At 35.1% G+C, this 27,423-nt stretch overlaps 1 protein-coding gene across 1 annotated transcript; it reads left to right on the top strand.

Moving 5' to 3' along the window:
• Positions 1–155: 155 nt before the first annotated feature.
• LOC130236747 (histone-lysine N-methyltransferase NSD3-like) lies at positions 156–26,926 on the top strand. The gene is given in 24 exon segments (XM_056467503.1): positions 156–285; positions 392–483; positions 2,075–2,120; positions 2,319–2,387; positions 2,390–2,445; positions 2,568–2,693; positions 3,120–3,246; positions 3,418–3,613; positions 5,257–5,438; positions 9,724–9,758; positions 9,760–9,874; positions 13,030–13,086; positions 13,089–13,163; positions 13,166–13,184; positions 14,723–14,925; positions 15,027–15,139; positions 15,439–15,453; positions 15,455–15,709; positions 18,166–18,282; positions 18,371–18,391; positions 18,393–18,513; positions 18,593–18,699; positions 20,323–20,527; positions 23,276–26,926. Coding segments are annotated over 24 exon segments (2,760 nt in total). The 3' UTR covers positions 23,554–26,926.
• The last annotated feature ends 497 nt before the right edge of the window (positions 26,927–27,423 follow it).

Here is a 27,423-nt window from a genome sequence, read left to right as displayed (position 1 = left end):
AAATTCCTGTCTTATGCAATTAGTTGGCAAATGCTCACTGCGTACTTGCATTATAGCCTTCTACTTAAAAGTTAATTGCTAAGCTGCAGCTAGCTAATACATAGTTACATTAGGTTTCTTATGCATGTTGTTTAAGAAACTACACCTTCTTACAAATGTGGTTCTGTCTCACAAAGGCCTCCAGTAATAAAGCAGAAGCAGAGACGTGTTCGAGTGAAGAGGAGCGAGCTGCGTCTCCATCAGGATGGAGTGACCAGGAACACACTTCAGCAGAGCAGTCCACAGGTATGCACTGGATTAGTGCAAGCAGAGCGGAAGTAGAGATGTACAGATGTAGTTTTACGATGAAAGTCTGATCAAGGAAACTTCCTTTGTGTTTGTGTCAAAACAGAGAGAAAGCAGCAGCGACGTTCAGTTCGAAGCCGCTCTGAGTCAGAGAAGAGCGTGGAACCAGTGCCAAAAAAGAAAGTGAAGAAAGAACAGGTAGAGCACCAGAAGAAAATATTCAATCTGGAGACACCGATGAATCAGTAGATACTTCAAAACTGAAAATTTGTCAGGGCTCATTCACACCAAATGGGTCTGCTTCTAAAAACGCTTGATGTGGCGCTCAGGAACGAGTTTAAAAAAAGTACAGTGCAGTGCATGAGGTCCACGTGATGCGATATTATCAACGTGATGTAATAACAACCTGTTAGAAATAGGAAAACAATATGTTATCATAAGCATTTGAAGATACTTCCTATAACTAAAGATATTCTGGAAAAGCCACAATGAGTGCCTCATCCACCATGATGTGATGGTAAATAAAACTGTTTTCATGCCAACTTTCTACTATAAACCTAAGCTCGCATTGGTTGCCCCGCCCCTGAGCTCTTCTGATTGGTCTACTGCTTTTGGACCTGACCGTGATAAGCTGCGCTGCTTGTGAAAGTTGATGAGCTTTTAACTTGGCACGATGTCTAAAAAACGTGGCGCTCGTGTGTGCTATGCGTGAAAAGACATAAGATGTTAGTGTAACGGTCAAACACATCTGTCAAAGCATGTTTACGTTGAAAAACAATAGATAAGTAGCGTTTTGAAGAGGAAAAACAGATTCTTTGTGAACAGCCTGTCGAACGCAAAAGAAAATGTTTTGAATAAAGCTTAACCTCTAACCATTGACTTTTTATAGTATTTGGTTTTTCCTATTTCGAATGTCAATGGTTACTGTTTTCAGCTTTCTTCAAAATATCTGCTTTTGTGTACAAGAGAATGAAGAAACTCATAAAAGTTTGGAATAACTTGAGGGTGAGTACATTTTTGGGGTTGACTATCCCGTTAAGAAATTTAGTTTCAATTAGGAATTTTGCTCTAATAAATTAATGTTGACATAACATTCTTTATAATGCTGCACAGGAAAACTTTCATTATGCTCAGCTTGGATGATTTTTCCAGGTTCTAGTGTGTGGCAGTTGTAGTTCAAACCTCTTAAGCTTTCTGCTCCTTGTGGATTTATATTTTTAGAACATGTTGACATGTGGTTCTCTTCAAATTCAGTAAGAATAGATTTTATTTGCATTCACTGCAAATGTGGTTTAAGTATCTGATTCACTGTATGTATTTGAAGCAAAATGTGAACGTGTTAATTTGAGATGAATAATATGTGTTATACTCCACTAATAGTGAGAACATTTTAATAAAAATCAAACATCACTTTGGGACAAAAGTTCAGTGTTTTGCATGTATCAACTAGTGCTAACATGCAACTGGTCAGGCATGATTAAATAAGCTGCTGTTTGCACTTTGAAAGGATCACTTGTGGTTTGTAAAAAAAAAAAAACACAGGGGTTTGTTGCTGAAAAACCAGCAGAAAGTGAATAATTGTTTTTTATTTATTTATTTTTTTATTAAAGTGTTTTGATTTGATTGCTATGAACTCTGTAATTTTTCTGTTTGAGTGGTTTACTTGAATATTAAATTTGATAACCTAGAGATCCAGACTGTGAATCTTGTTGGAAGTTTTCATGGCAAGTAATGCTGTTAAATAGGATATCAACACCTTAACATCTTTACATCTTTTCTTTGTTCACAGGCTGAAACGGCACCTCAAATGGATTTCAAAACCGGGTCACAAAAAGGTGCTCGACTCACTGCAAAATGAATTTTATTTAAAAAAAAAAAAAAAAAAAATAAAATATATATAATATATATATATTATATATATATATATATATATATATATATATATATATATATATATATATATGACATCTTGAGTTATGACTAAATTAATCTATAGTTCAGTGCATCTACTAATACTACTCCAAATCCTGTAGGAGCCAGTGAGATCTCAGACTCATGTAAACCACTAAAGAAACGCAGCAGAGCATCTACTGATGTGGAGATGGCTCTCTCTACAGAGACACTTCAGACTCCGACTCCAGAGGCCTCAATGACCCACAGGTCAGAAAGCACAAAGTTATGTCTGATTGGTTCATTTGAATGTCTAGCATGTTTTGTAGCCAAATGAGAAATGGGCTCTATCTGTAAATGTTTTTGTATTTTTTATTTTATTTTTTTGGTAGACGGGATTTGGGAAACGCTCAGACAGTCCTGCTACAGTGGATGCAGACGGATCTGATGCGCAGTCTGTGGACTCCAGCCTGTCCCGTCAAGGAGGAAGCGCCTCCAAAAAGGACACAGTTTGCCATGTGAGCTCTAGAAAATGAGTTTATTTAATCTTGAATAGAAAATGATGTATAGTATAAAAATGGAAGCATATAAAAATAGTAAAAACGGTAGTGAAATATTACAATTTAATGTAACCGTTTCTATATTATTGTATTTTAAAATACAACTTCTGTAATGTTAAAGTTTTAGAAATATTTAAGTTTTGGCGATTAATGTTTTTGTGGATCCCCTTTCCTTTATGTCTGATACCACCTACTGTGGTAAATGGTTAATTTTTAGTGTTTATATTGAATCTAAAATGTCTTTGTTTAATTTGAAAGTTGAGTTCATATTGTTATTTGGTGGTATTAATAAATTGCAGGATCCACAGAAATGTAACACAATCATCAAACTTTTTTTAGATGTAATTAAATGTCATGTTTTGTTTTTTCTGTTCAATCTCTCAGGTGTGTGAGACGTTCGGGGATTCTTTGGTGAGCTGTGAGGGAGACTGTAACGGGCTGTTTCATCCAGAGTGTATGGGATCCAACAGCGGAAAAGAGAGTGAAACAGTGTGTCAGGAGTGCAAGACAGGTGAACAGTACATCTGATTTGGGATCAGATTTTCAAAAAGCTATAATGAAACTGTTGTTTACATGAAAATTAAGCTTTTACAATGAACAGCTCATTGCTCTATATTTCTTAACGTGAGTACTGAGAATTTAATGTAATCTTAATCTGCTTGTTACTGTTTTTTTTCTTCAGGTTCCCATCCTTGTTTCTCCTGCAAGGTCACAGAGGGTGATATGAAGCGGTGCTCAGTGAACGGTTGTGGCCGTTATTACCATGAAACCTGTGTCCGGAAGTACACCGGCTCCGCCTCTGACACCAAAGGCCTCCGCTGCCCTCAGCACAGCTGTGCCACTTGCTGTCTCGACAGAGACCTTCAAAAGCTGGCAAAGGTACACCCCAGATATAATAAATATTTAAAAAAAATTAGACTGTAAAAATGTGAACAAATTAGTGCTGGGCAAAGATTAATTGCATCCAAAATAAAAGTTTGTTCTGAGAATAATACAGTGCTCAGCAAAATTGAGTACACCCCATTTTAAAAATGAATATTTTTCTCCATTTCTCAGTGAATATAGGCAATGCATTTTGCTGAATTTAAACAAAACAGATTTATTAAACAGATATATTTATTATAATCATAAAATGTTTACAGGCAAAATATTGCAAAAAAATGACAACCTTCGACATTTCAGCTAAATTTTTCGTTTATTTTTTCTCTCTTTTTTTTGAAAACTTGTTATTAATATTTTCTATAACATATACATTTGGTTGTAGTAGTTTTTGGACTGTTATCGTAAGTTATTTTATTTTGTCAGACAAGGTCCAGATTTGGCTTCAGTACTGATTAATCTAATGTATATGCACAAATATAATACTGTATAGCTTCCTATTAAAAATATGAATTTAAAAGAGAGATTTGTAAGGGGTCTACTTCGATATGCTGAGCACTGTATATGTGTGTATTTTATATATGGATATGTAATGCATACATAAACTACAAAACCTTTTTGTCACAAATATTTTAATTTAAATATAGTAATGTGTATCATATACATATGTACTATATCTACTTAAACATTTTTTCAAATATATTTGCATGTATGTGTGTATTTATAAATGCATATTAAATATACACAGCACACACAATGTCAAAAAAAAACATTTCTTTTAGATGCAGTTAGTCTCCCAGCCCTAGTAAAAATGTGCTTGTATGTTGCATAATTTGGAAGTTAGTAATTTTTTCCTCTTATTATTATTTTTTTTTGATCAGCATGGGGAAAAAACTATTAAAAAAACCTATTATTAAATAGTGATTGACTAACAAATATTATGCCTTTGTCTTTAAACAAATAAAAATCTATCTCTTCTAATCCTGCAAACTATATGGGGAACCTTATTACTCATTACTTTAGGTGACCTATTATGCTTTTGATTCTTTGCAAAATGTAAATCGGAATGTGTCTGAAATTCCCAACAGCTCATGCCCATGCCATATGTGCCGATTTTTAAAATCAGGCAAAAACACTTTGTGTGTTTGTGTGTGTTTAAATGCAACTGATCTGTTAGGTAATGTCCCTATTAACAGGCTGTTTACACTTATTAACATAAATAAAATGCTAAGTAACCATAGTCCCTTTTACAGATACAGACCTTTTCTGGAGAATTACAGGTAAATTGCCATGAAGAGATCATGTGTAAACAGGCCTTTAAAAAATTCCGAAAATTTGTTTCAGTTGTAAAATAAGCAATAAATTGTCATAACTTGCCATGTGAACAGCACTTTTTTTTTCTTTGTTTAAATACTATTTAATATTCATTCATGTTTTGTTATAATGATCACATTCTCTCGCACACTGCTGCTGTTTGAACTGAAGTGTCAGTACAGCAATCTGTCACTACATTTAAGTGATCAAATTTTTCTCATACAAAAGTAACTCACAGCCTCTTGATGTTATTGTATTTGTTTGTATATGTATATTGTATATGTTATTGTATGGGGACTGCATAATGTCTAATGATCTTTATTTCTTTAGGACGTATGATGCGATGTATCCGCTGTCCAGTGGCCTATCACACAGGAGATGGCTGTGTGGCGGCTGGCAGTGTTTTGATTACACCGCATATCATCATATGTAGCAACCACTCCAGTTCCAGAAAGAACGGACACTTTTCTTCTCCTGTAAACGTAGGCTGGTGTTTCATCTGCGCTCGAGGTACGTTTGACCTGACACACTTCATAATTACAGAGATGGTTCGATTTATGTTGTTTATCCCTCACACTTAAAATTATATTTAAAAAAAGTTGTTTTCAAAACGTGTGCGCAGTTAGTCTTCACACCACGTCAGTACTTCGATGTTCTCTGGTGTCGTCTTTTGCAATGCTCCTTCCTCTTTTTGAGCAGGATGCCTATTAATGTGACCCTCTGACCTTCTTTCTTGTCATCTAATCCTTTACTTTTAGATGTACTGTGTGTTCGTGATCCATCAGATCATGTTTGTTTCTTACTAATTTGTAACATTTTTAATTGTCTGTTTTAATTCTTCTGGGGAAGGTCTGAGATTGAATTACAATTTATGCCATTTGAACTTTTTAAAATGGAAAACAAAAAGAGTCATTTAATAATTTAAGAGACATCCTAGTGAGAATGTATTGAACAGTTATTTGTACTTAATCATGTAGCTTAGAGCTATCATTTTATATTCAATAAGGATGCATCAATATACACTACCTGACAAAAGTCTTGTCACCTATACAAGTTTTAGGAACAACAAATAATAACTTCTAGTTGTTTTAGTATCCAAATTGGCTTATGTGAAAGGCAAATACCTCTAGATTACGCTTATTTTACCTAAATAAATTATGATCATGCCTTGATTTTTAATGGTTTATCTAGGACAGTAAGGTCTGTCTTTGCTTAGACAAAAGTCTTGTCACTTAACTAAAATAATGTACAGTTTATAATATAAAGTCATGGTGCAGTGGAAAAAATTAATATTTTGTATGACTCCCATGAGCTTGGAGGACTGCATCCATACATCTGCAATGACTCAAATAACTGATGGACTCCCAGAGTTCATCAAGATTCTTTTGGATTCATCTTCAATGCCTCCTCCATCTTACCACAGACATGCTCAATAATGTTCATGTCTGGTGGCTGGGCTGGCCAATCCTGAAGCACTTTGACCTTTGCTTTCAGGATTTTTGATGTGGTGGCTGAAGTATTAGGAGCGCTATCCTGCTGAAGAATTTGCCCTCTACTGTGGTTTATAATATAATGGCCAGCACAAAAATCTTGATACCTTAGGCTGCCATCCACTCTGCAGATCTCTCGCAGGACTCCATACTGAATGTAACCCCAAACCATGATTTTTCCTCACCAAACTTGACTGATTTCTGACACAATCTGTGGTCAATGCAGGTTCCAATAGCTCTTCTGCAGTATTTGGGATGCAGTTTAACAGATGATTCATGGGAAAAATCTGCTTTCTGCCACTTTTTCAAATGATCAACTAGAAGTCAAGTTATTATTTGTTGCTCTTACAACTGGGATCGATGTCAAGACTTTTGCCAGGTAGTGTAGAGATGGATTTAACATAAAACTAAATCTTTTAAGTAAAATGAGCCATTACATGCAATTTTTTTAATATATGATATCAGAACTTAATATGTGCATTGCTATGCAAATAAATAATCAAACAGCCCTACTTTCAGTTAATAATTTGGGCTGATACCAATAAGATTGTGCATCTATGATTTAATGTTTCATTCTTTAAGATGCATTTTTTTCCCCCAGAAATTGTTTGTTAAACCTGACATGTGAAATCCTTAACTTTAATATTTAAGTTTTAAGACTTGCATGTTGCAAGTCACAATAAGATTTAATCAAATTAGTTGCAATACATTTTTGATAGGTGCACATGGTTTGCTAATGCCAATGTTTCATTTAGATTGTAAGCAATAAGTCAGTATTTGTTGTATCTTTAGAAATGATCAGAAACTTTCCCACTTTAGTAGACAAGATCTTTAACACTCTAATTTCTCTTGGAACTAATTGGTAATGATTAACTGACTTTGGTCATTTCTTTAACCGTCTTTGTTGTTGGATAGTGTGTGTTGTTGGCTTGGGAGCAGCTTCACTTGTCCTTTATCACTATTTTGTCATTTAAAGGAGTAAAATTTGTCATTTACTCACCCTTGTGTTGTTCCAAACAGATATCGCTTTATTTCAGATCTAAAATGCAAAATGGGACCATTTTAAAAATCCTCTGGTTGTTGACTTTTTTTTTTTCTGAAGCAGGGCTGAAGTTTTCAAACTTAGATAAGAATACAAAAGCACCCGAAAGTTATCATGAAAGTAGTTTTTATGACTTTATGCACTAGGACTGAAACAATCAATGGAAATTGTCAGCAAATAATGCTATTGTTGAATAGTTCAGCACTGTGTGCTAACATTATGCAAAGCATCGCTGCGATTCGCAGTAATGGGTGTTTTTTTTGTTTGTTTTTTTTACTCATAAAAAGAGTTTTTGTCTTTACAAGAGCTGTTTCAGCATCGATATCGCAATATGATAATTCACAATAGTCACATTGCAGGATAAATGCAATGTTAAGTTTGTTGTATAATTTATCATTTGCATGTTTTTGATGCCTGTGATTGTATAATGATTTTAAAAGCATTCAGGTATAAGAAATTGTATCATTTTATTGAATTACTTTTATTTTTTATCAATCAGTTACTGTACTTGAATACTGTTAGACTCGGCAAACGATAAAACACTTTATTTCAATACCATCTTTTTCTTGATTGTATTAATAGATTGTTATTCATGAAAATACTTACACAACACATGCAAATAGAGAAATGCACTGCAAATAGCACAGGACTGTAACGAAAATGTGTCGGGGAGAGCCAACGTTTCATAGATTGTTTATTAGATTTATTGGAGATGCGTTCCCACTGCAGAATCATCCCTGGTTGAGCTAATATAAAAAATATTTCCAAATAGAGATATTAAGTCATCTGGTGAAATTGTATTTATATCGCAGTGGTTAGATTTTTTTCAATATCCTGCAGCCCTAGTCCTTGCCATCATGGTTAAGCTTTAAGTGTCTATTTCTGTAACTGGAACAACAGCATAAACTATGGCAATAATCACCTGCGATTCTTTATTCAGTGTTATATGCTTTCAGTATGAATACAATTTACATGATATATTGAAAGCAACAGGTCATAGTCTTGAAAATAAAATAATTAGCAAATATAGTTTAAACATGAACATACTTTTACAAATGTTAATGAGCTAAAATTTAGCTAATATTAGCTAGGGGTGTAACGGATCATGGTTGCCTGTGGATTAAGATAATTTTATTTTACTTGTAGATTAATCTAAGTTTGTAACTATTGACAGAGAGACCGCCCTCTCGCTTCTTGTTTCAAATTACATGTATGAAAACATTTAGGCTTTCCTGTAAATATATGATGACAGAAGAAGTTGTGGTAGATTATTCGGGATGTGGTGGGTTTCCTTTGCTTTTTAAAGGTGTTTCTGTCACTACTTAAGAGCTGCACGGTTAATCATTAAAAGATCGGGATCTCAACACCCACGCAACATAAATTATAAGTGATGGTGATATGCATATGTTTATTAATCCTTCGAATCGCTGCAGTTCAAATATGTGTTTGAGAAACGCAGAATAGAATAGCACAGTGGGCTTGAAACTTGTCACGTGTGATTAAGACACTCACACATTCAAATTCAGATTTACCACTTCTCACAACACGCATAAACATGCATGCAACATGTTTACAATACAAAGTTGACACTTTGACACTTTGACACTTTTTTTTAAAACTTCAGTCACTTTTAATATAGAAAATAAACCATGACTTGAGATTCTAGCAATAAATGTGATTTTTTTTTTTTTTTTTTTCAGATACTGTGTGCTCCAATATTAATACTCCTGGAAATAATCAAATTAAGTACATGAATGAATTTATATAAAATCTAATCACAAGCTTATAAATAGAAATTGAATCAGTGAAATTTGTCAATATCCAGTCCTAATAAAAACACCACACTTATTGATGATCAAAGTGCAATTTTCAAAAGTTAATTCCATCGTTAATTATTTATTAGAAAAGGATCTTGCACCCCTGTTGGTCGCTATATTTCCGATTTATTTATTGGACAAAATATAAAATGTTTTCATTCACTGAAAGTTATATTTGGAGCAACATTATGGTGAATAAAGCAATCTAGATTTTTCAATGAACTTTTAAAATTGATGATTGGCCAAATTTAAAAGCAGAAAATAATTTCATTTTATCTCTGAGCTCCCTCTCCAACACCACAGTTACTCCTCTTAAGCCTCTCGTTTTTTGTGTTCTCTTTTCAGGACTACTTATTTAATCACGTGTCGTTTTTTTCCTGATGTGTGTGTTTTCTGGAATCAGGGTAGTTTCATTACTCATGACCTTTCCTGTTTGTCTCGTGTAGGGCTTTTAGTGCACGACCATACTGACACCATATTAAGGTTCATATACCTTTAAGTCGCACTACCTTCTGACTGAGTCAAATCGTGCTGAGTTGATGAAATTACCTATGATTCCTTCTTCTTCGTCAGCTACCAAAAAGAATATTGGGAAAGGTAGAAATCATTGTTTTCTTGGTTTATGTAGTTTGCCATCTGTATGCTTTCACAGCTGTTCTTATTATGCTACCTACCTTTTATTATTTCTTTGTTTTTGGGGCTCATTTTTTGCTTATTTTACACCGTCGCGCTACTTCTAATGCATATAGTGGGCTTAAAATAACACGCAGCACAAACATACATGTAAACAATTTCTAGAGCTGTTTAGATTCAAATCAGATGAGAGATTTTAAATTAGTTTAATATATTGTGCTTGCCGAACACTCAAGTCCTGGGCTTATAAATTGCTCTATTCCTTAAAATTTGTCTTGTAAACTTGTTATTCTAGTCCGAAAATCGCTTAGCTTTAATTGCTTGGCTTGTTTCTAAATGACTTTGTCCCGTTCTCTGTTTGCTTGAGTTATACCCCACCACCCTCTAAACATAATAATATTTGTGGATGGCCGTTCTGATAGTCAACAGCAAGGGGTCCCGGAAGTAAAACATCCTGTTCATTTTGTCTGTGAAGAAATAGATTTTTTCTCCCAAAATGAGTGCTGATGCTTCTGTAAAGGGGCATAATTCACCCAAAATATAAAACTGAGTTAACATTCACTCACCCTGGTGTTTGCCCTTTCTTTGTTTTTCAGAGCACGAAAAAAGCTGTAATTTTAAAAATTATTGTTATGTCCCGCTTACATTTTTTTAAACAACCGTGTGCAAAAATTTAGCTTGCTATTAAAAATGTAAAAAAGCTAACAAAAGACCAAAAATAAATTTGTAATGCACTTAATTTCAGTTTGTTTTACACGGAACACTACTGTATATGCCCCAGAATACCTGGAATATACATCAAGTGTGTCGCATGAGAGGAATTTCTTTTCTTTTTTTGCATTATTATTACTTTTTTTTAGCTTGATCCTTTTGCTTTTAACTACAATTGTTTGGAACAACACTGGGGTCAGTAAATCATTGCTAATGCCAGGTTCAGACTATACAATATATACAGAGAGAGAGAGATTATGCTGTTTTGATGCCTGCGATATGTCATTGGAGAAGGCAGAACTAGCAGCTGACATCTGCTGAGAAGAGTTAAAACAGTCCATAGGGGTCACTGCACCAGAGGACAGAACAGTTTGGCAAGTACCTATTTTTTGATGCAATCACACCACAAGAAATGGGAAAAAATTGTAGTTTGAGCAGCGTCTTTTGGGCAAACTAAATTAGCTCCTTCGGAATAGGATCTACCTATACAATAGGAACTACCTGTGTGTTGATTTGTTGAATGCATTCGATATCAAATAGGGCTGGGCGATTAATCGAAATCGTCATTCAGAACCTATTAATCGATCAAATTTTTTCCAGGTCAAAATTGTTTTTTTTCCCTCTCCAATTACTGTCCCTACTGTGGTGTTGAGTCACATGACCACTCTGTTTAAGGGTGATTATACTTCTGCCAGCCACATCTTATTTCTTGGTCAAGTAAAACGATAGACCCATTTTTGAGCCTGCCTTTGCACTACAACTGATGATGAAGCTGCGCTGAGATGCTTTGAGGCGACACATTTTCCATCACATTAAAATTATTATATACATTAAATATTTGTTTAAAGAAGATGCAAGAAATGCACTGCTTAAAATTTTATTTACAGGATATGCAAGAGTTATTTTATTTAGAAGAGATACTGCTTGCTTTTAATATGAGAAAAATTGAAAATTATTTTGATTCCAAAAGTTATTTATTTTCATTTAATAGGAAAATAATAGTTGGTTTTAGGCAATGTGTGTTTTAATTTCATTTGTTTAATATTGATGTTCAATAAATTATCAGAGATAGATGGTGTGCGTATTATTATTATTATTTTTTTCTCACTTATTTTAAAACCAAGTAATGCACCCTTATTCAAAAATCTCTCGCTTGTAATATGTGAGCATATTTACTGTACAAAACATGTCAGTAAACTCAAAAAAGTAAAATAAATAAATAAAATAATTGTTCATTAATCGTAATCGAGTTATTGTTCAATTAATCGAGATTTTGATTTTAGGCCAAATCCCCCAGCCCTACTATAAAATATCAGCACAGTATTTTAAAATGTTACATGACATAAGACATAGAAAGGCTTATGTTTGCCTTCCAACTTTGTCTGCAGTGTTGTTCTTTTCTTAGCCTTCCTTTGTGCTTTTTATTGCATAACTTGTATGTTTACAATCTAATATTTATCACAGACCACTGTCAACAAAAAAACACTGCTTTGATCATGCCATCCAGCATCCCCATCCTCTTATTTTGATTGAATGCCTGCACGTAATGGAACCAAAAAGAAGCACTGGCTTTTTGGGCACTCTCAGTAAGATTTCCAATTAGACAATCTTTTGCTGTATTACTTAAATACTTGTATATATTTAAACATATTTTTGTCTAAACTTAAAATATGTAGTAGTTATTTCAGCCTTAGTTGCTTTTTATATTATGCCCGTGTAAGTGTGATGGCTTATTCATAAATTAGATCTAGAGAGATTTGTCTATCATTGGAGCCAGTTGGTTTGTTTTAGGACTAGACTTGTATTTATTATTATTATTATTATTATTATTATTATTATTATTATTATTATTATTATTATTACTGTTGTTTAATTCATGCTGAGAAAATGAATCAGAAAATACTTCCGGAACCGAAGCGTCTTGAAAGTAGACACTCGATGCGCTCTTTCTTGTATTGCCCATCAGTGTTCTATTTGCCTTCAGTCAATCAGACCAAAGATTACAAGTAACACCATCCAAAATACTTGCTCGTGTCTGCTAGTGTACTGCAAGTGAGTTAATGCGGACGATCAGTCAGTTTGCATCACTGCATGTTTCCCATAATGCCCCCCTTTTGATCATTCACTATTGGCTGCTTATTAAATCACACTGCGCGAAACAAGCACATTAACATGATGCATAAAAGGTGTCAGTCAACAAACCATGTCTTTGAGCATGTCGAATTGAGCTTTTATAATCTAGACATATTTCAGAGGCGCATGTTAATCTAAAACGACACACAACTGTCTGATTCTGACATGCTCACAAATGAGGTTTTTTGAATTTCGCCTTATTTTGGCATGTGGTGATTCTGTGGGTTTGTGTATTCGATTGTGTGTTTATGTGCGTGTGTGTGCTTGTCAAAAAGGAGGAAGACTGTTGTGTTGCGAGGCCTGTCCCGCCTCGTTCCACCCTGAGTGCTTGAAATAGAGATGCCAGAGGGGACGTGGCTGTGTGGCGAATGCAAATCGGGCAAGAAGCCCCACTATAAGCAGATAGTCTGGTGAAGCTGGGCAACTACAGGTACGTCTGTTATACCGTTGGAAGTCTCCTCAGATGCGTTTACCTAAACTAAAAGCATGTTCACGCCAAGTCTTATGTGTCTGAAGGGCTTTGTCACACTTGAAGTTGTTAACTGTGTCATTTAATCTGCATGTTAAAAATCCTGGGTTTTTCTTAGTTTCATACTGCTTGTGCTTTACTTCGTGTAAGCCGTGAACTTTATTTTAGTATGTTGATGTACTTTCTACTAAAATGGAATATTGATTAGGGGGTGGGGCTTTCTTTATATAAGAGTATAAGAGTGTTATTAATATGCAGTTGCTATGGAAGTCCTCAGGTTGACGTCAACAGAAGGACCACCAATCCAAACACTAAAGCAAATGGTCAGAATTTTATTGAGTTACCAAAACAAAACTGTTTCTTTCTGTGGATTAGCTTGCAAGGGTTACAAATGAATAATAACAACATAAGCTAGCAAAATAAGTATTGTAAATTTAGATTTCTCTCTTTCAGTTTCACTTTTTCAGACTTTAAAATTAATTGAAGGTATTCGTGAGCAGTGTGAAAAGCCCTTAAAGGAATAATTCTCCCCAAATGAAAATTACCCCATAGCTTATACATGCACAAGCCATCCTCAGTGTATATGATTGCTTCTTTAAGATGAACACAGTAGGAGTTAATTTTCAATTTAATTTGTCTTTTCCATGCTATATAATGGGTGTTAGGTAGTGGCCCTTTTTATCTTCCAAATAGCCCATATATTCATGTAAGGCTAGCGCAGGGGTCAAAACAAGTCTTATAAAGCAGAACAATGTGTTTTTGTCGAAAAAATTCTTGGCTGGTCTCTCATTTAATGTATAGGCGCATGACATAACCAACAAATTTAAAACTACTCCAACTGTGTTTGAATGAAAGATGAAAGTCAATGCATTCAGTTTTGGATGAACTATTCCTTTAAATGTCCCCAAAAAATGTCAAATGAACTCATTTCTATTGAATATCTCATCTGTCTGTCTTGTACATTGTCAAATATCATTGTTAATTGGACCGAAAAATCACAGGTAGTAATTTCAAAAGCAGCACTGGGTGGTAACTGATTACTTGTAATCTGGACAACATAATCAGTATTATATAAAATTATTACTTGTCAAAAATTACATTAATAATGTAAAAAACTATTTTTTAAACGCTTATAATTGCATTACAATTACTTTTATAGATTACATGATTATGGCTTTAAACACTGAAAGGGTCATATCTTTAATTTAGTGATTCTCTATATTTTTTCTTTTATTTCTGTTTTTCTAAAATTCATATTTTAGTTCATATAAATTAGGTTCATAATTAACCTTGAAGTAAATCAACTGTATTCAGAAAACATTACTTAAATTAGTTTGCTGATGATGTTTGATATTTATAGCCAGAATTCCCTTTCTAAATTCTGTATTGCATTTGACTAAGCAAATATTTAGACCCACTCACAAATTGCTTGGTTTTCCTTGATGACTAAGTTGCTGCCCCACCAGTGATTAAAGTAATAGATATTCCACCATGTGTAGATGGTGGCCTGCTGAGATCTGCAACCCTCGCCTGGTTCCCTCCAACATCCAAAGCCTGAAGCACGACATTGGTGACTTTCCAGTCTTTTTCTTTGGATCCCATGACTATTACTGGATAAACCAAGGCAGAGTTTTCCCCTACGTTGAGAGCGATAAGAACTTTGCAGAGGGACAAGTCAGCATCAATAAGACATTTAAAAAAGGTACCAGTGTATGCTGTGGAGTTTTGTTTGTTAAGGCAATGATTCCAATGATGAAGGTCAAGCAAAATTTCTTCTAAATGTATTTTTGTATGTGTGTAAAGCACTTGAAGAAGCAGCAAAAAGGTTCCAGGAATTAAAAGCACAGCGAGAAACCAAGGAGGCCCTGGAACAAGAGCGCAACTCTCGCAGACCACCACCATACAAACTTATAAAGGTAAATAATGAGGTTTCGATACTCCATGCAAACATTAATCAGTTGCATTGCTGATATTTGCATAACCTTGTTGTTGCCATAGTTATTACATTGTAGTAACAATATAATATTGTAGTAATAACTGATATTTTTTTGATAAATTTATAACTATATGAAAAAAGCTTGGTGTAAGCTGAATCATGAATTGGCTGCCACATTTGTTGTCACATGGTACCATAACATGGACCTACTTTTCATTTATCTTCTGTATCAATACAAAAGCCCAAAATGATTAAAACTCTTCATGTTTGTGACCTCAGTCCAACAAGCCATTTGGGGAAGGTGCAGTTGCACGTTGCTGACCTCTCTGAAATCCCACGCTGCAACTGCAAACCTACAGACGAGCGTCCGTGCAGCCAGGACTCACAGTGCCTGAACCGCATGCTGCAGTATGAGTGTCACCCCCAGGTCTGTCCCGCTGGTGACCGCTGCCACAACCAATGCTTCTCCAAACGCCTCTACCCCGACACTGAGGTCATCAAGACCACTGGCCGAGGATGGGGCCTGAAGACCAAGCAGGATCTCAAGAAGGTGAGCGCTGCAGAAAGTTTAATAGACCATCTGACTTTCATTTGTTCTTTAACAAAACCTTGGCAATTGGTAGTCTTATTTGTAGCTCTGCTGTTAAAATTAAAATTGTTAAAAACATTTTTGTTTGATGGGAACTGAAATAAATTAATATTAGTAGATGTAACCTTAACCAAAGTATAAACACTGAAATAAAAATAAAACATAATAATCGTAATAAGAGTAATAGCACATATTTTGTAAATATAGGTTATACCTAGGGATGGGTACCGAAACTCGATACTTTATCATACTTTATCGGTATCGGTGCTACATTATAAAAGACCGAAGTATCGATAAACTCTGACATTAACGGTTTCTGCTATCAGTACTGGAGAATTATTGCTGAATAAACATTACTTACAGCAGCATTATTTCACTGACCAACCTTTTCTAATTTACGATATTTGATATTCGTCAGCACAGTTGGCAATCTCACATGAGAAATTCTTGTGTTTCCTGTTCAAGTATAAAAGCCTTCACAGTTCTCGGGCTGTGCATACGCAGTCATTGGAGGCTCTTGCTAAGCGCACACACACAGCTTGCAATGCATGCACGCATGCCAGCTCGTAAGCTTGCGGAGTGAACCAAACGGGATGTATTTCCGAGTGGACAGCGACAATGCAAAAACAAAAGTTGTTTTCTTGTATAAGCGAAACGCAAGCAGTCTTGCTTGACCAAAGTGAAAGTATCTTTCAAAAGTTCTTTAACTGCAGAAAGACAAATGAAAAGTTGTTGACTGCCTAGCTACTAACGGTAACATTACATACTCCCATGGTTATGCCAGCAGTCAATCACCTAAATTAGTATAATATAAATAGGTAAATAAAACACACACATTCGGTTGCAAATGAAACGGTATTTTTTTGTGCAGTAGCCTAAATAAATCTTGAACATTAAAAGCATTTTAATAAGCATAGTTTATTAAGAAATTATTTTTAAAAAAATCTATTTTTAACAGTGCAAGATGCTCCAAAACTGTATTGAAAACACAGTTAACTCTCAAAAACAACCGTTAAGCTCATTATGTTATGCGTTAATGAAAAAAAATCATAAACATTATCTCATTTAAACTGCATTTTGCAACTCAAAGAGGGGTATTTTCAACTGCAGGGAGCACAATAAACCACAAAAGATTCCCGACTTCTGCTAGAAAAAGGCAAACATGGTTGATTTTTCTCTACATTTTTTACAGGAAACAATTTATTTATTGGTTTACAATTATTGGGTTAGTTTTTTTTTACTTTTAAAAACTTAATAATAAAATAATGTGATGTTGTGTTCAATTGTGTTTGTTTTATTTTTCCTAAAAATAAAACACAACAAAACGTAACGATAAGAGAATCGTTAAAGTACCGAACTGATATATGGTATCAATAATAGTAAAACCGTAAAAACCTTAACGATATCCATCCCTATTTATACCATATAATGATAAATACATACAACTGTCTTAAGTTTGATACTTTTTTTATTGTTCACTTAAATTACAATCTTTCATTGAAATAAAACAAATAAAATGGATTAGAATTTTGTTTCTTCAATGTGTGCATTATGCTTTCTGCAACCAAAATAAGGTGGAGATGCTACAGTTCCATCATGCCTTCAATAAGCTGAAAACAGATTTTGAATTTCTGTCTTCTAATAATTTATCAAGTCAAATTAAAACTTTAGTCTGATTAAAAAACTATATAAAACAAATAATTTTATAGACAAGTCTCAGATTCTAACATCAATCTCAATGCAAAAGATGAGACATTAATTAAGTTTCCTGAACATAAATTACAGAGCTCTACCTGAATCAAGAACTTCAATGCACATGCCTTATGCATTAATTAAAATCTAATATCATGGGTCATATTTAAAGGGGAACTTTTATTCCCCTTTTTACAAGATGCAAAATAACTCTCTGAGATCCCTTAATTATATCAGTTTCAGCTCAAAATACCCAACAAACATGTTTTTAAACTCTTTGAAACGGCCCTATTGGTGGATGACTGCTTCTCACTCAGGTCTGTCTATTTTAATGGGATTGTCAGTAATGGGAAGAGCTTTCCCCATCTGATGTTTTTATGAAGTGTGATTATAATATATAGAATTGATTGACTGTTACCATGAGAGACTGGCTATATTTACACACTGTTGCCACACTGCTGAGTTTAAACTCTTTATGAACGTGATTTTTTTTTTTTGCAAAATAGGTCCCCTTTGAATTAAAATTAAAAACAATGTAATTTATTAAGTGAAATGCCAAAATGGCAGGTGCTTGAGCATCACTCAACATCTGTTGCTATCAACTTCCTGCTTGATTTTCTTGACATCATAATCCTCCCTTATAATTCTGCATCCAGGAAAACCTCTGATTGTTTTGCATTATAAACTGTTTCTCTGATCTTGGGTCATTGTTACATCATTTTTAGGGTGATTTTGTCATGGAGTACGTTGGTGAACTAATCGATTCGGAGGAGTGCAAACAACGAATAAGAACTGCTAATGAGAACCATGTGACCAACTTCTACATGCTTACCCTGACGAAGGTACCGCAGTATTCATGCTCACTTTCTGTATGTCACATTATTACATCACCATAGCCATATTAAAGCAGACCCTCCTGTGCTTTTTCAGGACCGTGTGATCGATGCTGGACCCCAAAGGGAATTTGTCACGCTTTATGAACCACAGCTGCAGTCCAAACTGCGAGACTCAAAAGTGGACGGTGAATGGAGACGTGCGTATTGGACTCTTCACTTTGTGTGATATCCCTGCTGGTAAGAACCTCTCGTGTTTCTTTGGAGAAGAGTTTTGTGTTTGTTTAGAAGCTAATTGATGCAATTATGTTTTCCTCAGACACAGAACTGACCTTTAATTACAACCTGGACTGTCTGGGTAATGGGAGGACATCCTGCCACTGTGGCTCCGAGAACTGCAGTGGTTTTCTTGGAGTCAAGCCCAAGGTAAAGCCTAATCAAATTAGACAGGAACAGATGAACTGCTTTCCTAAGAATTCCAGTTGCAGCCATTGACATTTCTTGGACTTTCAGAGGGCATGCTAATAGGCCAGGCTTTATTTAACGCTAGCTTCTATTTGTCTTCGATTTAGTTTTTTTGTTTTCCTGGATCAATTTTATTTCATCGATCAAAAACGGGTGTAGATGGGGTTTACTGAAAGCACATCATATTGAATGCATTCTCAATGTAAACTTAAGAACTGAGACAATAAATCGACGCAATCTGTGTGGATTCCGAGATTTACTGAATGCATTGCAATTCTCTTTGAGTTGATTCTGAGGTTAGTTTCTACCTGTAGATGGCGCTGTATACTTTATAAACACCATACTCTGCCGATCCTTACACATACTGCCTAAACATTAAAATAATCATTATTCCAGAAATTCATCAAAGGTTTAAAGGGGACCTATTATGCCCCTTTTTACAAGACATCATATAAGTCTCTGATGTACCTAGAGCAGGAGTCTCAAACTCAAGTTGGCGGGGGGCCATTTCAGTGACTGACAATTCATAGGAGGGCCCTTTTAACATTCAAGCACAAGAAAAAGTGGAAACCTCACGTAATTGATGCATCTTAAGACAACAGACATGAGTCATTCTTCCACAGAGTGTATGCAGTCAAAACTCTAGCTTTTTGTTTTGTTGTTGTACATATTGAAGAGTAGTTTAAATTGCTATGAGAATATAACAAATAATAGGCATGATAATTATTATACTGCCCCAAACAATTGTATTGTGCAATAGCGTTATAACAGCAGAAAGCAGTTTGGGTAACTTAAGTGACTTTACTGGCAATTGTTTTTCTCAATATCTTTCCTTTTTTGTAAAACTACAACAAAGAGGGGAAATGTATGTACATATTCACATTTACATTAACAAGTTCAATTCAACTAGCAGTACAATTTTACAAAAGTACCTAGTTTTTATGCAAATCTTAATATGCATATGAGGAAAATCTATTAAAATGAGATCATTTCAAAATCAAAATTATATTTCTTACACCACCAGCATTACATGTAAGCCACGAAGAAGTGTTTGTACAACAAACAAGCGGTATAAAACTGATAATCAACCAACCCTTGAATATCTCAGAGAAACTCTCAGAGAAACTCTCAGAGAAACTTGAATACACTCAGAGAAAATGACAGTAAAACTAATCTGAATGCAGTACCATAAATGTCAGCTAGGTGGGTTAAAACCACAAGTGGCTAGATGCAGCTGCACAACAATGATAGCGGGCTGAATCTTGTTATATTTTTTTATATCAATTGCGGGCTGGAGGGAGGAGGAGGGCGGGCTGTAAATGGCCCGTGGGCCTGCAGTTTGAGACTCAAAATCAGTTTCAGCTCAAAATCCCCCAATGTTTTAAAACTCCAAAAAAATAGCCCCTTTTAGGCTTTGAACCAAATTATGCCATTTTGGTGACTGTTGCTTTAAATTCATGCTCCACAGATATAACTGTGATTAGGCTCTGAAGGTCATCACTGTGCAAAGACCGATACACGGACACTGGAGCATCTGTCAGCTGATCTTGAATCCTGTCTTAAACCTTGTTTGACTTCCTGTAGAGTGCAGTGGTTATGGAGAGGGAGGAGAAGGTGCGCAATGCTAAACTGAAGCCCAAGAAGCGCAAGCTGAAGACTGAGAGCAAGCAGACCCATGAGTATTACTGCTACTGCTGTGGTGAAGGAGGAGAGCTGGTCATGTGTGATAAAAAGGACTGTCCGAAGGCTTACCATCTCCTCTGCCTCAACCTGAGCAAACCTCCATATGGTAAGGGCTGTCCATTACTCCATGTAGCTTTTTTTTCTAGCTGATTTTATTGATTCATTTCATGGTGCTTGATAGGAATTGAGATTTCTACAGAAATAATGTTTACTTTTAGGATGTCACAATAAGTCTTAAAATTCATTTAAATGTTGTTGTTGTTGTTGTTGTTATTATTATTTTTATTATTATTATTATCAGCTTATGTAGGAGAGCCTTATTTACTTGGACAGAAGTGAGGTATTGGAGTCCAAAAAGAAAGGATGGATGCATGCAAGCAGAATCTATTATCAAAAATATTTACATTTACTCTTCGGAATTTTGAAATTAATTTTATTTAACAGGTATAATGCTCATTAATCAACAGTAAAACTGTTAATAAGCCAGAGTTAGTCACTAGGGCTAACTTTCATCTGTTTCCTCCTGCCACATTGTAAAAAATGCAACCTTAAATAACAAAGAACACATTATTACACATACAGAAACAGTAAAGTTAGATACAAGACAAAACATATAATACGAATTTCTTAAAAAGCTGGAGAAAAGATTTACACACGATTACAAACTTGATTTGCTTTTAGCAATTTCTTTAACTTGTACTTAAATGTTGAATAATTTGCAATAGCCCTTAAGTCGAAGTGTAGTGCAGAAATGACTGGCTCTAACTGAGAAGACTTACAGGGCAAAAGTTTATGTGGAAACTGCAGTGCACAGCACAGTCATGTTGTACAATCAAGATGTAAAAATATATATATCAGAGAGAAAACCTACATGACTGTGTATTAAACCTACTTAAAATGTCAGATAGTATTATGTGCTTATGACAAAATATCATGTAGTGCAAATCCAAAAACTTAAATCATAATAATTTGTGAATATAATAATAATCAAACTGTGGATTTTAAAGTATAGTTAAAGAAGTAGAAAATCTAAAACAACGATTACGATTTTCTCTCTCATTAATTCAAGTTGTAGGGAAATTATTACATTTATTTAATGGTCACACCACATGACATTTCATTTATCTTTCTTTAGAAATTGGTGTGAGTCTGTCAACATCAACACAAATCCAACGAGCCCTTTTATAAGAACCTGGCGCATTTTGATCTGCATTTTTCTACATTTTTATTTACATCATAGCCCTGTTACTACGGGCCCTTTTCATAAGAATGTTTTGACCTGTTTAACGGTCTCCATAATCTTAAATCCTTGAAAGTTTTAATATTTAGATTTTCTTTTTTAAAAAGCATATGAACATTTATAAGCATTTATGAATGTATTATATCATCTTTGTGTCAAATTGCAAAAAAATGAATTACTGCTTACGCGAGGTGTTTCTAATGCAGCATCTATGGGGTTTAGAGTAAATTTGACGTTATTCTCTCCTCTGGCTTCCATCATCAGTTTCACACAATTTTTTTTTAATTTTTTTCTGAAAGTCTTGATAACACCATCATGGAGTTTTTCTTTTATTATTTCAGCAAATTGGATTGTAAAAAAATGATTTGTTGTACTCTGAGATTCACTGCGCTCTAAATTTACCAAACCATGACACCTTCCGCTACTGAGAACCCGGAAATGTGGCCCGTTTCCACTGAGTGGTACAGTACGGTACAGCAAGGGTTGGTACAGATCACCTTTACTAGTCTTGCGTTCCCACTGCTAAAAGTGAGCTAATGGTCAGGCAATGTCATTATCGCTCAAGGAAATTTCAAAGAAAAGCTGTACGGGTCGTTCACATATCATATGAGAAGCACTTCTCACAAAACAGAGGCTTTATACACACAATACCCGTATATAAACGTTCATTACTAAACTTTCTATGAACATGATTTGATTATAACTGCAGATCAATGGCAGTGTGAAATAACCTACTGTAACGTCTGCAATTACATCAAATAAATACCTAAATGCAACATATATGAACACATACAGACCCTTACCGTCTCCGATATGTTACCAATTACAGAAAAACTACACACAACATACATTTAGTCCTTATTTGCGTTCAAAAACAACATTCAACATATAGCTCACAGTCAGTGCAAACCTCTCATCTTTATCTTTAATCTTCACCAGCACATGTAACCATGTTAGAAAGTTATTCCGTCATTCTGAGTTCATAATAGTCCAAAAGGTGATGATAATAGTTAAACATGGCAGTTTGTTCATTTTTTAGGTTGCTAAAACAATCATTATGTGTGTGTGTGTATATGTATATATATATATATATATATATATCTTCTTTGTGTTGTGGCTGTTCATGAAGACGACAACAAGGTTTGTTTAAGCACGGGTTGACAATTGCTCATTGATATATGTATATATTATTATGGTGCAATATCTCAGCTGTGTATTTAAAAAGTTGCTTTCTTTGTTTTCATTCTCCTGCTTGTCCACGAGCTAGTGACGTATCTCTGTAAACCATTAGCGTTCAGCTGCGCGTCTTGCTCCGCCTTTTGGTACCCTTTTGTTGTGCTAGGTACCCTTCCGAAAGGGTACCCAAAAAATAATACGGTATGGTTTGCTTTTAGGTACTTCACAGTGGAAACGGCCATAAAAGCGAACCGTACCACTCAGTGGAAACCTGCCATTACAGTCCATTAATAATCCAAAACAGTCAAAAGAAGATGTTGAGAAAAAACAAACTACAGAATAGAGAAGGAATTGCAAAAATTAAGAGTACTAGAAGTTTTCTTAAGCTTGTTTCATGTTGTGATCGATCTGTTTTTTGCGTCTCTCTTTCTCTTTCAGGACGATGGGAATGCCCCTGGCATCAGTGCAGTGTGTGCCAGCGCACCGCCACCTCTTTTTGCCACTTCTGTCCCGCTTCCTTCTGCCGAGAGCATGAGAGAGGACAGCTGGTAGTGTCTGCGCTCGACAAGCTGCCCTGCTGCTCCAACCACGACCCCAAGAGACCCTTAGGACCCCAGTCGAACCGCAGCCAGGTCACTGTAAAGAAGGAGCCACTCGACGGCAACGCCAATGAGGAAGAGGAAGAGGAGGAGGAGGAAACAGGAGACGGGGAGTGATTTGGCCAAAGCATCAGAAAACCACATCAAGCTACACGAAAGTTCAAAGTAGTCGACACATGCAGCTCTCTGGTCCACTTCAATTAACCCAAGTGGATTTGATAAACAGGTTTGATTCATTCCAAATCTGGTGTGAATTTTTTCGAATATATCACAATTTACGGCCTCACGTCAATTTCATACGGGCTTATGTAACATCGTAAGCGACTCATTTCTGGTTTTCTAAGCAAAATTTCACAGCTAATTTTCTGACGTGCTTTGTTTCGGCAAAAAAACACAAACAAAACGCCTCGGTTAAAAGACGCCTTCAGCGGCAAGGTCAGTTTCCATATATATGGTACTTAAAAAAACACTCTATAAACACTTTAAACCAAGAACTTTATTTATGTACCTCATGTAAATAGCAAAGACTGTTGTAATATGTGTCGGGCGCAACCGTTCGCCCCTCGCCGGTAGGATTTCACTACATGTCCGAATACGAGCCTGTCGTGTAACATCAAAATAAAACAACAAAAAAAAAGATCGATTCAAAAGACATACGAGGTTTGTTCAACTGCCGCCCCATTCCAGTGAGTTTGTGATTTGTAAGATATATAATCATTAATATATTTATGTCGATGTTTACATCCATTCACAATGTACAGTATTATTCATCTGTATTAGTCAATTTGATATCACTAATCGTATTGTTGTATATGTGCCCTTTTTGTCAGAGAAATGACATTATTGCTTGGCCGGTACTGTATTGCCGTCATCTTCCGGTCCATCGAGTAAAGACACAGCGTAATTAGAGTTAAAAGTGTTAGAAAATAACCATCAGCCGCCGAGAAGATCAGTTCTGACGTGTACTAGCGGTAACGTTTGACGGTGTAGTGTTAAACCACATATACTCCAACACTGCCATGTGTCTTAAACAGATATTTACCATTGTGAGTATTGACCAGGTGCCAGTGCGTAATATCACACACACACACACACACACACACACACACACACGAGGAACCCATATCATTTTTACAAGCAGCGCAAGTTGTAAGACTGTGAGTACAATCTTTAATGTGATTTTGTTTTCATTTTCCCGAGTGTAAATATCAGACTATTCGGTTTTTGGTTTCACGCCTAGTATATCGCTGTACAGTCGAGACTCATTTCAAAGATTTTTGTTGGGTATCGTTTTCGGATTCTGTTCAGTTGTGATGACTTTGCTAAAAAGCGAACTAACGTGGAAGAGGCTGTACAACTGACAGCAGAGTGTAGCATAATCCTCTGTGTGATTTGTACTTGATGTGAATCTACTCAATAGCTTTGCCTGTGCTGTAAAGTGGAACTGTTACTCTCTTGTTACTGGTAGCTGTGCGGATGAAGACTCGATCTCGACGGCTTCGGCACATGGGCTTCGTTTACGTAATAGTTAGTCATTTCAACATGAACTTTTTTTTATAGGCCACAGTACAAGTATTATATGTGAGACGCCACCACCAGTATGTTTGTCACTTTATGGAAAGGAGGGAAAGCGCTGCAAGTTTCATTTTACTTGAATCATAATGCCCATTCTGCCTTTGTTCATTTCTCTATTTATTCTTAGTTTTTTTTTGTCTCGAAATGGAGGGTTATTGGAGGATATCAGTGGAAGCATCTTTCTGCCACAGACGGTTATTGTGGTTTGGGTGCTCGCTGCAGAGCCACTTGGCTGGAGCTCATCTCCAATGAGGAGGAGTTTGAGCTCCAGCTCCTCCTCCTCCTATAAGCTGTTTTAATTTGTACGCCTATCCCGCCCCTAACCCCAACCCACAGTGACATCAGTTGTACAAAAAGGGCAGCAAGGAGGAGCTGGAGCTCAAGCTCAGCTCTGCCCATGTGGCTCTACAGTGAGTACCACTTGGAGATTTCACAATTCTAGCTTTTTTATTTATTTATTTTTAAATCACTTTATTTTGATGGTCCCTTTAACGCATTTTGTTGAATTTAAGTTACATTGCATCTACATGCCAACTAAATCTCAATAGATTATAAGTAGACTATTAGGTTGGGGGTTGGTGTAAATTGACATGTACTTCCAAAGTTTCTTATAGTCTGTTGAAGGAGCAGTATCAGCATATTAAGCAGACAGTCTACTAATACTCAAATGACAAGTAAATGGCAATGCATCTTTAACAAAATGTGCAATGGGACCATCAAAATAGTGTTACCGTTTTTTCCTCCAACAAATCAGAGAAAAATGTTGATTGTGAAAAATAAGAGTAAACCTAATGACTTCAAATAAAAAATCTGAATTCACAGGTTGAAATTCAGATTTGCATCTTTAACTCTAGCATTTATGATTATTTCTTACATTTCTGAGGTTTTCACTTCATAATTCTGACTTCTTCATCTGAAGTTTACATCTCATATTGTTTTTTTGTTCTGTGTAATTTTAAGTTTTTGTCTTGCAACTCAAATTTCAATTGTTTTCATGATCGAAAGCTTTTCACTATTCATCCTATTGCTGAGATTATATCTCATAATTCTGACGTATTGTTACTCTGCTCCCCCTCATAATCCAAAATTGAATATCAGTATTAGGAAAAACTTTTATAATCAGTTTCATTTGTGTTTTCCGAATTATTTGCAATTTTGAGGGTTTTTTCTGGAGCAAAAAAAATTGAATGAACAACAAAGTTACTTCTGAATTTATATCTCACAATTCCACATTTTGCTAATTTATCGGATTACTTGAAATCCTGAGGTTATGCAGATCTGCCGTTGTCAGTTCTCATTCAATTTGAGAAGCGTAAAGTGAAGTTGACTCAAATTTCAATTGTTTTCAGGGTTGTAAGTTTATTAGCCTTTTTCCAATTCATCATCATCATATTGCTGAGAATATATCTCGTAATTCTGACATTTTTCTCAATTGTGACCTTCCTTTCCCTTAATCCAGAGTTTTTCACAATTCAGAATTTCAATTTTGTTTTATATTCGCTATTTCTTTGGTATTCTTATAATTATTTCAATTATTTGCTTTTTTTCATTGCAATTTTGACTTTTTCTTTTCTGGAGCAAAAACAAAGTTAGTTCTGAATTTATTTCTCACAATTCTGAGTTTAATTTAGCAGATTTATTGGATTACTTTGAGGTTGTTATGCTGATCAGACTTTAGTAAAGTCAGAGAGTAAAGTTAACCCAAAGTTGAAAGGAACTCAAATTTCAGTTGTTTTCAAGTTTGTAAGTTTATTAACCTTTTCACAATTCATCATATTGCTGAGATTATATCTCATAATTCTGACATTTTGTTACACCACTCCCCCTCATTCAGAATTTCAGAATTTTTGTTTTATATTCGCTATTTCATTGGTATTCTCAGAATTTAAAATTTTTTGCTTTTTTTTTTTTTTTTTAATTATTATTTTTTTTTTTGCTCCAGAAAAACCCTCAAAATTGCAATGAAAACAAAGATACTTCTGAATTTATATCTCACAATTCTGAGGAAAGTAAAGTGAAGTTAACCCAAAATTGGAAGGAACTCAAATTTCTATTGTTTTCAGGGTTGTACATTTATTAGCCTTTTCTCAATTCATCATATTTCTGAGATTATATCTTGTAATTCTAACAATTTACTCAATTGTGACCTCAAAATCCAGAGTTTCTCACAATTCAGAATTTCAATTTTGTTTTCTATTCGCTAATAAATGTAATTTCTTCAAATTGAAATCAAATTTCATGGGTTTAAAATTCAGATTTGCAACTTTAACTCTAGCATTTCTTACATTTTCTGAGGTTTTCACTTCATAATTTAGACTTTTTCATCTGAAGTTTACGTCTCATATTGTTCTTTGTTTTTTGTAATTCTAAGTTTTTGTCTTGCAACTCAAATTTCAATTGAGAAGTTAAGCA

The sequence above is a fragment of the Danio aesculapii genome, chromosome 10 (assembly GCF_903798145.1).
Source record: "Danio aesculapii chromosome 10, fDanAes4.1, whole genome shotgun sequence".
In the NCBI taxonomy this organism is placed as follows: domain Eukaryota; kingdom Metazoa; phylum Chordata; class Actinopteri; order Cypriniformes; family Danionidae; genus Danio; species Danio aesculapii.
The sequence above is the reverse complement of the archived record's forward strand: the minus strand, read 5'-3'. Positions and strand labels throughout refer to the sequence as shown.